General features: G+C 43.8%; 1 protein-coding gene across 5 annotated transcripts in view; it reads right to left on the bottom strand.

Annotated features, from left to right (window-relative positions):
* Nucleotides 1-718: 718 nt before the first annotated feature.
* Nucleotides 719-14888, bottom strand: part of LOC100025505 (ceramide synthase 4-like) — a 54185-nt gene continuing 40015 nt past the window's right edge. For all 5 annotated transcript variants that reach the window (XM_016432263.2, XM_016432262.2, XM_056822047.1 and 2 more), the window contains 9 exons: nucleotides 14695-14812; nucleotides 13932-14050; nucleotides 13670-13727; nucleotides 12050-12100; nucleotides 11083-11175; nucleotides 10414-10542; nucleotides 4991-5097; nucleotides 4466-4622; nucleotides 719-3998 (listed from right to left, as the gene is read on the bottom strand). In XM_016432263.2, coding sequence (XP_016287749.1) covers nucleotides 3810-3998; nucleotides 4466-4622; nucleotides 4991-5097; nucleotides 10414-10542; nucleotides 11083-11175; nucleotides 12050-12100; nucleotides 13670-13727; nucleotides 13932-14050; nucleotides 14695-14812 — 1021 coding nt within the window. In that variant the 3' untranslated portion in view covers nucleotides 719-3809. The remainder of the gene's footprint in view (nucleotides 3999-4465; nucleotides 4623-4990; nucleotides 5098-10413; nucleotides 10543-11082; nucleotides 11176-12049; nucleotides 12101-13669; nucleotides 13728-13931; nucleotides 14051-14694; nucleotides 14813-14888) is intronic.

The raw sequence follows: 14888 nt of genomic DNA on the forward strand, positions 1-14888 counted from the left end.
AGGGCCTGTAGGATGGAAGACACCAGCACGTGGGTCTGATAGAGCTCTGAAATGGAAGTTAGGAATCCTACTCTATCTTCTGACCTCAGCTTCACTAGACTGGTTGTGTGACATGGCAAAGTCCCAACCCCGTCTCTGGATCTGTTTCTGTATAGAATGAGGTGGTTGGACTGTGATCCCTTCCAGCTCTACCACTGTGTGCCCCGTGTTCTAAAGTTCCTTTCAATGTACAGAAGGCTCATGTCCCTAGAGTCAACTGGTTATTCATGTCCTCAGTTTGACACCAGCCACTTTCTGAGGACTCCCTTGAATAAGGGAGAGTCATTCCCAGGTAGGTTCCCTAGAAGACATTGCTCCGGTAAGAAAGGGTTCTAAAAACCTCCGAGAAGCAACTTTTATAGATCAAAGAATCTCAGAGATGGAAAGAGCCTCAGAGGTCATTAAGGGCAACCCCATAGGGTTATGGGATTTAGAGCAGCAGAGGTCTATGGAGATCTTCATTATATAGATAAGGCAATGGGATCAGAGAAGCCAAAGTCACTCAGTGAGTAGTAGGACCAGAATCTGGGTCATTTGACTCCAAATCTCCTACTTTCCCCAATTCATGAAAGGTCTGGCCCAGAGGTCATTATCACCATCCCAACTGTAGAAGAGAATAAACGGAAAACATCTCCCCAGCTAAAGAAATCTCCAAAGACATAAAACAGAGCTAGGTGCATTAATGAAACCCTCACAGTATATTTTATTATTCACCTTACTGGCAACAACAGATTGATTCTATCTTGGAGGTATTAGTATCCGGTGTGAGATCCTCCCTGGTTTCTCAAGGAAGCCAAGCTAGGAAACTCCCACACCACTACCATCACCAAGCATTTATTAAGTGCTTATTGTATACGAGGCACTGGGCTGAGCACTGAGGATACAAAGAAAGCCAAAAACCCATCGCTGCCTTCTTAAGAGGTCACATTCTAACCGGGGAGACAACATACAGCTTTGTTCATGCCAGACATAAAAGGAAGTGTCAGCAGCTGGGAGACCTGGGAAATGGGATTTGGGCTCAGTTTTCAGCAAAGGTGAGGAGGGAGAGCATTCTGTGTAAGGCCTAGCAAGGCCATTGCTGTTGGAGAAGTCAGAAGAATGGAAGAGTAGAAAGGGTCCACGTTACAACAGGCTTTAAAAGCTAAACAGAGGATTTTATATTTGAAGTAATGATGAGCCACGGCAGTTTATTGAACAGGGTAGATAGACTGGGTGGGGAGATTGGAGTCAGTGAGATCTACCAGCAAGCTTTTGCAACAGTAACATATCCTTTCTTGGCTCTAGATTTGGGCTTCTGCTTTAGAAGGGGAACAAACACATCTACCATCATATCTTTCTGGGCTGCTCCCTGATGTTCAACCAACAAGAATTTAGGCAAATATTACATGCATGGAACTCTGTTAAAACTGGATTAAAAAAGTCGAGATAGTGTCTGCTCTCAAGGAGCTCACAGTCTAACGGGAGAGACTACATATATAAATATGAATAGACAAGATTAACTCCGAGGTGGGGGTGGTGGCAGCATTTATCTTGGAGCCAACTGGAATCCCCTTAAATTGAGAGTCCTTATCTTCTTGTGGGGTGCTATTGATGAGATGGAGTTGATAGAACTCGGGGGAGGAATCACTGGGGTGGAGATGAGTGTAGGGTAAATTGAGCTAATGGTGAAGAAAGCAGGGCAAACAGCTCAGCACCTCACATGTGAGCATCTTTATGGGAACACATTGTTCCATGGATGCCTCTCCTTTGGCCCTCCACTTAGTACCTAGAACTCCCATCCCTTCCTCCATTCCAGTTTATTTTGCCCAAGGCTTGTTGAGGGCTTAGTCTGAGGTAGCCAACATTTTAAGGAAGGAAGGTTAAAATGCTTTTGAATTTCCAGAACCTTTATCAGGCAGCCATTCCCAAAAGATTTACAAATATATGGAGGAGGAAGAGAATGGAAGCTTTAGTACCCTGGTGGTGTTACCTACTATGAAAGGATGAAAGGACAGGAGGAAGGGGGAATATCCAAAGAGATAGAGGGAAGTGGAGGGAGGAACATGGAGCTAGGGAAAGGACCATTTTAATTCCATATCTGGACGTTAGAATCGTCTCCAGTCCCATTCAGGTCTGACCATTTTTGAGGGACATGGCCCTGGAAAAAGGGCACCGCAGGCCTCCCTCACCCTGGGAAGACTAGCTTAGGGATTCTTGTTGGCACAGCTGGTACCTCACTGTCAGAGCCATTATTTAAATTCAGGTCTCTTTTAGAGGCAAGAGACAGGTCTTTACAGGTACAATTAGGGAGATCATTCTTTTAATGTCATTTTTCTTGGTTTCCATGCTTCTTCCATTCAAGACCCTCTCCCACCCTACACTGGGTCTGGCTCCCCACAACAAACTGAGGCCAGTCTCCTTGACCTGAAACATAGCATTGCTAGATCTGGCTTTATTCCTTTCCACAAACATGCACCACTAACACCCACATCAGAGTCTCTATTGGTTCTTGAAAGACATGGGGATTGGGAACCAAACTCTTGCCCTTCTGTGTCTTCTTTGTCAAAAATGAGCTGAGACCACCTGGAAAGCCCTTCCTTCCTGTTCAGCAGGGACCAGGTAGGAGAGGAAATGAGCGGGGACAGTCAGTAGCCCCATTCAGTGAGACAGAAGGGGATAGAAAAGGCTGGGAGTTTGGTGTTAGGAAGTAGACTGCAAGCAAGTAATCAGCCATCTTTGTCTGGTTTTCCTGAACTGAAGTCCACCAAACTGCCTTACCCCGACCTCTACTGCTATCCACGAGGGCTAAGCAGCAGGGATAAGAGGACTTAAAGGGGTAGGGGAGATTTAGACTTGATAAATTATTAGCAATAACAGCTACTTTACAAAAAGACTAGGTTGTCCTTACAGATAGGGAGCTCCCCATCTTGGCATGAATCCAAGGAAAAGTTTGATGATCATCTGCTGATTGGGATGCTGATGCTTAAGTAGTGCTTCAAATAGAAGCCCTCTGAAGTCCTTTCCAGTTCTGACATTTTAGCATTCTATGACTAATGCCATTATAAAGGGTCTGGAGGAGTGAGTAGGGAATGAATGAGGCCAGGAGCTCTTGAGACAGTGAAAACTACTCCATTCAAGTTTTATTGTTCCCTCCCTGGGTCTGGGCAAACCCAGAATGCACAAGCCCATCCCTACTCTGAATGGAACTCCCTGGTTCCCTAGGGATTGCAGAGGTGAGGCTTCAGGCTGGGATGGGGAGAAATCTGAGACTGGTCAGACCAGTTCAGACTCGGGCCCAAAAGCCCAGGTCCCTCTCATTGGCTCGGGAAGAAGCCTGCTCCTTCTGAACCTCCATGGGGATGTGAGGCAGCCCTGGGGGTTGGGGAAAGGTCCTCTGAGGGGTCCCTCAGCTCTCTCCTTAGGGGCCCCTGCACAGCAGAAACGGAGCCTTGCCCTAGTACCCCCCTCACCCTGACTTCTTAAGGCTATGGCAGCCAGTCCAGGGGCACTGGCTCAGGGTAAAGGCTGTTTGGGAGAAAGATCATTAAGCCCACCCTCAAATCCTCTGCAGAGATATTATATTTCTTCCTCCTCCCTCAGGTCCAGCAGAGGTGGGGACAGAGATGAGATGGAGAGACAAGTAAATGGTCCTGGTCCAGGCCTATGGAGTCCATGCTCCATCAGATTCTAGGCGATTTTCCATCACAAACGAGTCCTCAGACAGTCTGCAGACCAGTCATCCAGGTTTCATCCCTGAGCCAGACCATCTGATGGCCCCGAGCTGGACCAGGCTATGTGGCTGGGACATGCCCATTGGCCAGCTGGCTGGGTCCAGTTCCCCGAACACCCCTAGCCCGTGGGAGGTTACAAGTGTCTGTTTTGTCACTGGGCTGCAGCCTCCCATTCTTCTGTTGGGGCGTCTCAGACTTCTCATCACTTGAGTTCAGTTCTTCCAAGTCACTCCTTATGTCACTCTGCATCTGAAAATCAGAGGCCAAAAAGGAGGCACCAAGAGAAAAGAGGCACAGACGGGGAGAGAGAAGAAAGGGACAAGGAGGGACAGAGAGGGAGAGAGAAGAGATCAAGAAAGAAAAGGGTGAGAGAAGACAAAGGGACCCAGGCAGAGAGGAAAGATAGAGATGGAGCAAAGAACCAGGAGAGACAAGCAGAGAAATGGGGGAAAAGAGAAGAGAGATAGAGGGAGAATAGGAAAAGGGTGTCAAGACTTTTGCCTGGACCACCTGGGTGCCTACCAGCACTAGGATGCCAGGCCTGAGCCTCTACTTTTTCCACCACCCAGACTCCCCTGAATTCACAGTTCCCAGGGACCAGGCCTCCTGTTCAATTGCCCCTGTTCTGTCTGAAGTGGGCCTAGGCCAGGAGGCCCACTGGGTGAGCAACAGGGGCCAAGGCCAGGAACAACGCCCAGCTCCAGATCTGTACGTACCCTGCCAGCTAAAACAAACTTGTAGACCATACGGAGGATGAGGCCGGACCAGAAGACATGGAGAACCTGAAGGACCATGAGGAGGGCATTGAAGAAATAATATCCAAAGAAGGGCTGGAATTTGATCATGGAATCATAGTAGGTAGTGTAGAGGATTCTGCAGGAGAGAGAGGAACTTGGGTCACTGTGGGGTTGGGCTCCTAGAGACCTGTCCATTTCAGGGTCTCTGGACAAGTCTTGGTCACTAGAGAGTCTTCATTCCCCGACAAAATGGGAGGGGATGGAACAGAAATCCCAAGATACAGGGGAATAGCATTATAAAAGACCTTTAGACCCTTCTGCTCTCTACCATTCTCCCAAATGAGAAGTTTTCATCAGGTAGAAGCCACCCTTCTCTTTTTGGGGGGCAGCTCTAGGCAGCAGAAGGCCCTAAATGAAGGGAGTTTGGGAACCTGGGTTTCTCCCAAGGATCACATTAAGTCCCCCTGTGCCCACCCCCACCCCACCTTCTGAGACCAGGCTCACTTGGTTGGGAAGAGAATGAGCCGACTAACGATGAACACCAGGGCAAAGATGACGAAGAGTGTGTCACAGATAAGCCTCCGTTGTGCATAATTAAACATTTTACAGGCCTGGGAGGGGAGGGAAGAGAGAAAGAAAGAGAGAGAGAGAAGAGAGAATTTTAGAACCTAATCTCAAGATTTGGTGGGGGTGGGTGGGGGGGTGTTAGAAGATATCTAGTCATACTGGCAAGTGGTCATCCAGGCTCCACTTGACGACCTCAGATGATGGAAAACTCACTACTTCTCCAGGGATAGCCCATTCTTCTTCTAGCTAGCTCTGATTCTTAAGAAATTTTTCTTTATACTCAGCCTAAATTTGCCTCTCTGAAACTTTTCCCCACTGTTCTAAAGTTTGGTTTGTTGGGCCAACCAGAACAAGTCTACAGCCTCTCCCATGTGACCACTTTTATCAAGTCTTCTAATTCCTTCATTTGCTCCACATTTGCCACAATCCATTTGCTCGTCATTGTACACCACGTGGTCTGAGCAGAGGAGTTGTTATCGGCCGCTTTCTGGGCACTGGGATTTTCCAGATGTAGCCTAACATCACATTGCTCTCTCTGGGCACACCGATGATTCATTCGGAGTTTGCCATCCACCAAAACCCCCTAGAGGTCCTTTTGGGGCCTGGCCACACCTTCCCCATCGAATACTTGTAAAGTTGATAGAGTGACTGGCTCATCATTCGTGCTATTTTTTATTATTTAGACAGTGGAACTGCACTCAGCAATTATCTCCTGCAGATTGGCTAAGCCATCTTTCATACTTTTATGGAGTCTCTGCAGGCTTCCAGAGTTAACACCCACTCTGCCCTGTTCTCCCTTTGGATTCCAGCCTTACCTTTTGTTCAATTACTCAGTACGTATTGAGTATCTACCATATGTCAAGCACTTGTGGGATAGTAAAAGAAAAGAAAAGAAATAAGTCTAGTCTCCTCAAAGAACTTACAGGCTATAGGGGACACGGTTAAGTATATGTAGATTATATTTAGAATGGCAGCTGGGAGGAAAGAAGAAAAAGCCTCTTGTAGGAAGTGGCCTTTGAGCTTAATGGTTAAGGAAACTTGAAATTCTAAGAAGTGGAAATAAGAGGGAAAGCATTCTAAGTATGGGAGATAGCCAGTGTGAAAGCATGTGGATATCAGGCAGACCATCAGGTGTGAGGAAGAGAGAAAAGGCCAGTTTGGCTGGATTGGAGAATATTTGAAATTGAGGAGGAGGATATGTGTGATCTACCTGGAGAGCGAGGCCTGAGCCAGGCTGGGAAGAAAAGGCTTTAAAGGCTGAACAGAGATGAAGTGCCTTTCCTGAGGGGAAATAGGAAGCTTTTAGTTTTAGAAATATGCACTGTAGCGAATGGATTGGAAGAGGCCTATTGTGATAGTCCATAGTCCAGGCTGAAGGCATGAATTAGAGTAGTAGCTGTGTGAGTAGAAGGAAGCAAGCAAGGATGGAAAGAAAGAGAATTTGCTAAGCATCTACTATGGGCCAGGCATAATCCTAAGCACTTTATAAATATTCTCTCATTTGATCCTTATAACCACCCTTGGAGGCAGGTGCTGCTAGTTATCTCTATTTTACAGTTGAGGAAACTGAGGCAGACAGATGTGAAATGACTTGCTCAGAGTCACACAGCTGATACTCGGGTCCTTTTCACTCCAGGTTCAGTGTTCTATCCATCACTGCATCACCTAAATGCCTTAGAAACATGTGAGAGACTGCTAAGACTTGTCAACTGGCTGGATGTTGCGGGGGGAGGTGAGGGTTGTGGATCCTTGAGTATGGAGGGGGAGTAGCAGCACAGGGGAATACCTGCTGGTCCAAAGGCAGATACTACCTGACAAAGCATCACTATGTACTGAAGAATCAGACTATCAGAACTAAAAGGGATTTAAAAAACATTGAAATCAGCTGGACCATTATAATAAAAGTGACAATGGGGAACAAGAGAATAAGCATTTCTTAAGGGTTTACTACGTGCTAGGTACTGTGCTTACTTAGTGTTTCAGATTTAGAGCCATATTAATCTGCTACTTTATGGAACTAGATATAATAACATCAAACTTATTTTGGAAAAACAAAAGATCTAAAACATCAAGGAAAATAATGGGGAAAAGTAGGAACAAAGGGAGCAAAATACTTTGAGACCTCAAATTATGTTATAAAGCAGTAATCAGGAAAACGATTTGGCACTGGTTAAAAAATAGAAGAGAAAGATCATTAAAACAGACTAGCTAAGAATCAGGAACAACCAAAAACACAATCACTTAAGGGTTGGAAAAAACCCAAGAAGATAAAAATTACTTATGGAAGAACTCCAATTTGACAATAACTGCTCAGAAAACTGAAAAGCAGTATGGCAGTGATTAGATTTTGAGCCAACATCATGCACCATTTCCACAATATGCTCAATATGGATATCCAACCTGAATATTACAGATCCCACTACGAAAAATTAGGAGAAAACCAGATTAAGTATCCTTCACAGATATGGTTAGGAGATTCTTAATCAAACAAGGGACAGAAGTAATTATAAGAGATAAAATAGGTTTGTGCAAAGCTTTTACACCAACAAAAATCAATGCAAATGGAATAAGAAAGGAAGTCACTGGAAAAAATATCTAAGTATCAAGTTGCATCGAGTATCTCTAATATCGAAGATGTATGGAGAATTAACATAAATATTTAAGATGAAGTCATTCCTTAATGAGTAAGTGGTAAACGACTATGAACACAGTGTTCCCTAAAGAACTACAACTATATAAAAGATTACCCAAATCACGAAGAATTCAAATTAAAAAAACCTAAAGGATTTTATCTTATATCAAACTGTCATGGATGACAAAAGACGAGATGTTGGAAGGCCTACAGTAAGAGGCACATTTTTAGTGGATCTGTGAACTGGTCCAACTATTTTGAAAAGCAATTTAAAGAAAGCAATTTGGGGTCATTCTAGAAAATTGAGTAAAATATCTATCCATTGACCCAGAGATCCAGTTTGGAAGAAATAATAGAAAAAAAGCAATGGCTTTTGAGTTAGATGATCTGAGTTCAAATCTTTACTCTGACATCTTGCTCTTTCTCTCCACCACCTATGTGACAACTGGGCAGATGATCTCTGTGCACTTTTTCCTCATTTGTAAAATAAGGAGATTTGAGGTGACCTCTAAGGTTCTTTTCAGCTTTTGAAATATGTGACCCCATACTAAGTAAATATCTCATAGAGAGCAAAGATAGGGAAAAAGACTCACCCCACCCCCAAATATTTATGAGAGCAAAGAAGTAGAAACAAAACATATTCTCATCAATCGGGGAATGGCTAAACAAATTGCAGTACATGACTGTGAAGGCCTATTACTGTGTGGTAAGAAATAATGAATATGAAAAATACAGATAAATATAGGAAGAGACTTACATGAACTGATAAGTAGAATCAGGAAAAAAAAAACCCATACACTTTGATTCCAACAATCTTAATGGAGGGAACAAAAAGCCAAAACAACACTGTAATAAATAGCTAAGAGAAGAAATGAGAAAATGGACCTCCCTTCCTTCCTGGCAGTGGTGAGGAACTATGAGTATAGAACACTGTCTGGTACAGTTGATATGTTAGTAAATTTCGTTTATCTGCTTTTTATCTTTATTTTTTTTAAACCCTTACCTTCCGTCTTGGAATCTGTGTATTGATTCCAAGGCAAAAGAGTGGTAAAGGCTAGGCAATGGGGGTTAAGTGACTTGCCTAGGGTCACATACCTGGGAAATGTCTGAGGCTAGATTTGAACCCAGATCTGGCTCTTAATCCACTTAGCTACCCAGCTGCCCCCTTTAACTGCTTTTTAAATAATTCTTTGTTACAAGGGATGGTCCTCTGGGCAGGGGAAGGGAAAAGATGTATTTACCACTGAATGGGACACAAAAAAATTATCAATAGAAAATTTTTTCATTTTGACCAATACAAAAGAAAAAAATAGAAAGGTAGACCATGGCTATTAGAAGGCTGAGCAGGAAGCCTAATTAATGAATTATCAGGTTGGGATTTGGGGACAATTCTGTGGCCTTCTCTGGGGCTGCAACCTTATTTCCCCAAACACAAAACTTCCTTGGGCTCAGGCTGACTTTGGGAGTTCTCCACTGGGACCTCCACACTCCCCCATTAATACCTCCCCATTTATCTCTACAATTATACAGCACTTTAAAGGTTTGCAAAGTGCTTTATATCCATTATCTCATTTGATCTTCACCTCCCCTTCTCAACCCCAGGACCAGAGCTCAGGTTCTCCGACTTCATGTCCTGTGCTCTTTCTACACTATTGTAATAGTAGAATCATGGAATCTTTAGAATTGGAAGGGACCTCAGTGGCCATCACGCCTAACTTATATGTGATCAAGTATCTTTACAACATCTCCAATTAGGGGCTTTCCAGTTTTTGTTTGAATGGATGGATGAGGGGGAAAACCCTTCATTCACCAAGACATCCCATCCCTTTCACTGTTGGACACCTCCTACTGCTAGGAAGTTTTTCCTCATCTCAAATCTAAACCTTTCTCTTTACAACTTCCTTATCAATGCTCCTAGTTCTCCTATCGGGGGCAAGCACAACGAGTGTAATCTTTCTTCCACATGTTGGCATTTAAGTTGAAGTAACTATCAAGTCACTCTAAGTCTACTCTTCTCCAGATGAAAGATTCCCAGTTCCTTCAATTAATGGCATCATCTAAAGAATATTTATTATCCTGGCAGAAATTTATGATTTCTGGTTTACTATTAAGTTCTTTCTACAATGGGACATGAAGAACTGAACATAAACTCCAGATGTGTTCTGACCAAGACAGAGTATAGTGGGACCAACATCTCCCTGATATTATAGTCCCCAGTGAAGAAATGGAGAATGAGAGGAGTTGAGAGAGTTGCCCAAAGTCACACAGTTGGTAAAATGGTAGTGGCAGGATCTCTGAGGTCAATAGTTTCTGAATATTTCTGTCACTTCTTAGATTGTGGGCTTTGATCCTATCTGGTTCCAGGGATTCCAGGGACCATATTTCCCTGTAGCTAGGGGTTTGTTGGGAAGTACACGACATACATTTTAAACCTCATTTAATCCTCACTATTAGTGCTTTTCCATCACCTCCTTATGTCTAGATAATCCACAAAACAAAAACAAACAAAAAAAATCAAGCCCAATTTACAGTGTTTGCCAGGTTCTGAGATGTAAATGCTTACCATGAAAATGGAATAATTAGCTCTCTGGAGTAAGTTTGAATTGGCTCTAACACACCCCTGCCTATAGCTCTTTCCACAAATCATACCACCTATCTCCACCTATCAATAAAGATGCTTGCATAAAGCCTGGAAAATTAGATTAAGAGATTGATGACTTATACTCACCTCCATGAGAATGTCAGATATGTCATGTAGCAGTAACACCAATGTACCAATGCGCAGGAGATTGGCAGAATAAGAGAATCCAATCAAGATGATAGTGACAAAGTGGTGGATGACCTGCTCCTTTAAGTCCTAGGAAGAGGAGGGCAGCTGTCACATCAGGATCACTAGGACTCCCCAAGCCTAGAGTCAGACCCTCCACCCAGGAACTAAGGAGCACCCAACAGTGAGGAGGCCAAGGTCTGCCAAGGGTCATCAAATATACTCTGAGTAAGACCCAAAGAGTACAGGTGGGAAGAGGCCTTGAAAAGGGGAAATCAAGAGGAGAGGAGAGGAGACATGGTAGGAACTGGGAAAGACTTGGAGACAGGGTTAGGTGTAGATCTGGTGAGAGGTTGGGAGGCTAGGTTTCCCTGAGTTCCAGAAGAAAGGTATTAAAATTGGCACCCAAGCTCCAAGAGTCCCTTGCCAATCTCCAGCAGAACACACTGAACTTTGCCTGAAAGGTCCTGCCTTAGCTGCTTCATGGGACAACATCCTGTGCATAGCCAGGGAATGGCCTTCAGAGCCAAAGTCAAACTTGATATTTTCCCAAGGAATGCAGGTGTAGAAAGAATCAGGCAAAGAAAAACAGGGCTGTTCCCTTCTGTCTGGACTTCTCCCTAAACTCACCTTCCTCTTCACATCAAAGGGTATAGTCATCAGCAAAGAGATGTAGAAACCAAGTTCAAGGAGATACCACCAGTACATGCCAGGCTGCAGAGGCTGAGGTTCAAAAAATAATGTGGTTAGATGGTTTGGGCTAGATAAAGAGCTAGAAAAGAAAGAACTGTTTCATGGGGCTAAGCATGCTACTTTATATCTTCTCTGCAGAAGGGAGAGAGGACATCAGGGACTTGTTCTTGTCAAATCATGATACACTAATCTAATTTCCTTTGATAAGCCTGAAAAATTGGGGAAATGCTACAGATAGGATATACTCAGATTATAGCCAAACATTTACCAACAAATACCACATTTAATTCTTGTAGAAAAAGACAAAATGTAGGCTAGAAGATAAGAAGATACACATAATCATTACTAGTTCAATATCAACTCGTGCAGAGGTCTCCAATGGAGATCAAAAGAGCTGTACTTTGCTCGATGCCAATGAGATTTTAATTAAAAACAAACAAACTACTAATTTTGATTAAGCCATAGATGGCCTGCTTCTAAATATGCAGGTGACAAAAAACAAGTGATAAAGGCTAATATACTCTGTGATAGTTAAAATCCATTATAGGTTAGAATGTCTGGCCAAATTTAATGGAAATAATTTAAAGTCTAAAAGGCATGTGACATGGTCCCCTTGATTTCCAGATAAAAAGTTGAAAAAACAATGGGTGGAAACTGTAGGATTCAGGCTTGCTGCTGAGAAAAGACTCTAATAATCAGGGATGTCCTAAAGAAGGGGAGGCCACAAGAAATAATGAAATTCCCCTGTACAGAAGAGATTCTGGTTAAGATATAGATTGGACTAAATGGACTCTGAGATCCCTTCCAACTCTGAGATTATATCTGTATAAGTGTATATCTGCTTTAGTTTCAAGCTGTTTTGCTGAGCATTTCTGCCATCCATCTTTGTTCTTGGGTTGCTCACCTGGAAGGGATATCTGTCCCAGCATGTCTTGGGTTCCCACAACCATGTCTCCTGGAGGATAAAGAAAGGATGGATTTCAGCCCCCACAGTTAATAACTTTGACCTATAGTTTGAGGTTGCCCCCAGGGAACTCTAAGCATGCAAAAGAAATTATTTTATCCCCACTTAATAGTGTATTCTGCAATTATTTTGCCCTACATTATTCCTTCTCTCAGTTTGTAACAAGGTCAGAGTTATGCCCATTGGGCATAACATCTGATCTGAGAAGAGGCTTGATGCCCAACTCCTGCTGCCATTCTCCCCCCCTCCTAAAGAGAAGTCTGATCATATCATTTAGCCAACTTGATAAGCTCCAGTAGCTCTCCATTATCTTTAGGATCAAGTATAAAATTCTCAGTTTGGCTCTAAAAGCCTTTCAAAACCTTCTCCCACTTCCACCTTTCCAGTTCTTACTTTTCTCTACCTTTACGTCCCTTCAAATACTCTATGATCCAGTAACACTGGCTTCTTTGCTTGCTGTACCTTGAACAAGACATTCCCCTTTTCCAATCAGTGCATTTTCATTGGCTCTTCCCCATGTCCAGAATAGTCCCTCTTCATTTCTGCCTCTTGGTTTCCTTCAAATATCAGCTAAAATCTCAGTACCATCTATCTAAGATTGTTTGCATGTTATCTCCTTCATTAGAATGGGAGCTTGTTTAGGGCAGGACTGTTTTTTTGCCTTTCTATCTCTTGCTCTTATTACTATAGTACTTCACCAATGCTCACTGACTGATTCTGGGTCATCTTGTTGGCTCTGGCAACAGATGATGGCTGGACAATCTTTATTCTCTTTTTGGCTGTTTCTGACTCCCTAAACCTCTATAGTTACATCCCTTCTCATTCCCAATCTTCATTTCTTACCCCAATTTTTAGGTCTTTTTTTTGTGATCTCCTCTCATTAGAATGTAAGCTCCTTGAGGGCAACAACTGTCTTTTTGCTTGTATTTGTATTCCCAGTGCTTAGCATAGTAACTGGCAAGGTAGGAGATGAAGTGGGGAAAGATAATAATGTAATAGCCAAGGTGGAAGAGGACACAATCAAGTGATGGGGACAGAGAAAGATGGATTAAAAGGGTAGAGAAGGTAGAATGGAATGGAAGATCAGGGAAAAAGATGAAGAAAATGAGGATGGAGGTGAAAAGAAAGTACAAGAGAAGGAAAGGGATGAAAAGTATGGGATCATAAGGGGACCGAGAGGTTGGGGAGAGACAGGATGGGAATGGAGGGATAAAAGAGGAGAGAATAGAAAGAAAAATAAAAGGAAATTGAAGAATATGTGGATGGTGGAACAGAAAGAATGATGATGACCAGGAAGGAAAAGGATGAAGAACATGAAAACAGAAGGGAAACAAAGAAGCAAGGGATGAATGGAGAAGATGAGAATTCAAAGCGAGGGGGATAGAAGAAGACACAGGAGTAGGAGGTGGGGGAGGAATAAGAAGCACAGGGATGAAGAGGATGATGGCACAGAAGAGGTCCAGAGAGTGAAAGGAAGAAAACAAAGGGAGAAGAAAAGATGAGGGGAAAGAGAGGGACAGAGGAATCTGAATGGATTTGGATGGTAGAGTACATACTCACATTGTAGAGCACGAGGAAACCTCCAAAGAAAGAAGAAAAGTAAAACAAAAATCTCCAGCTGAAAATACAGAACAGAATATGGACTAAGTTTGGGGAGCCCCAGTCAAGAGGTGGGATAGATGAAGGTGGGGATGGAGAGAAAGGGCTATTGCTGGGGGAGGTCAGATAGCCCTTGGTTTCCTAATTAGGCATGCCCCCCACCCCAGATCTGGGCTTGGGTCCCTTTTATGATCAGTTCTCCCTTAGGCCCCCCTGAGCTCACCAGGCTTCACAGAATTTCTTGCTCAGTAATGGTCGATCCTGGTTTCTCCGGCGCCGAAACCAGCGTTGGGCTTGCCTCACAGAGAGGCCGCACTGGCTGGCAAGGTGACTTAGCTGAGCCTGGGGACCAAAGGACAGGGCAAGGGGAGAGGGGAGAAAAGGGAAGACCTGAGCTCCCAGGACCAGTGGGGAAGACGTCCCCTCCTCCCCTCAAGCTCACTCAGGCATTTCCCCTCCTCATCAAGTGGCAACTTTGCCCCCAGGAACCTCCTAGAATCTGCTGAGAACTACTCCAGAAGGCTTGAGAGTCAGGGGACTATTCTTTGAGAAAAGAGTTAGTGAAGCTGTCTCCTCCTTTGCTAGGGAGGGCAAGTTTTCCTGAAAGGAACCCCCCTTCAGCCCCCTCTCCCCCCAAGAACTTTAGAACAAAGACTTTCAGAGCTGGGAGGATCCTAAAAGATCTTCAGGTCAACCCCTTTCCACCCCCATAGTATAGAACTGACTTGTTCAAAGTCATCCAGGCAATCAGTGGAAGAACTGGGATTAGAACTCAAATCTCTAGGACTCCTTCTACTTCTCTCTGATGTTGGAGGATGATAGATCTTGATACTTAGATTAATTTGAGATTGAGTCTACACTGGGCTTAATCTCTTTAATAAACCAATGAATAGCAGAGATTTCCCACAGGGCAATATCAATTCCTGAAGGAGGAAGTTTAGGTATCCAGGATTTCTTAGCAGCATCCAGTCCTGGGGCTTGCTCACCTCTTTGGGATTCCCATTATGAGCCCGGAAAAAGGCCTCCAGGATGGGGTTGGGGGCAGCCTTGACCCTGAGTCGGTCACGTACACCCAAGGCCCTGCTCAAGGGCATTGCGATGGCCCTATGAGAAGAGATAGGAGAATATGAGTACCCAAAAACCTCAATCCCCCATCTCTGGCCCTTTGGAAGTTCTCTTT

This window comes from Monodelphis domestica, chromosome 3 (genome assembly GCF_027887165.1).
Source record: "Monodelphis domestica isolate mMonDom1 chromosome 3, mMonDom1.pri, whole genome shotgun sequence".
Taxonomy (NCBI): domain Eukaryota; kingdom Metazoa; phylum Chordata; class Mammalia; order Didelphimorphia; family Didelphidae; genus Monodelphis; species Monodelphis domestica.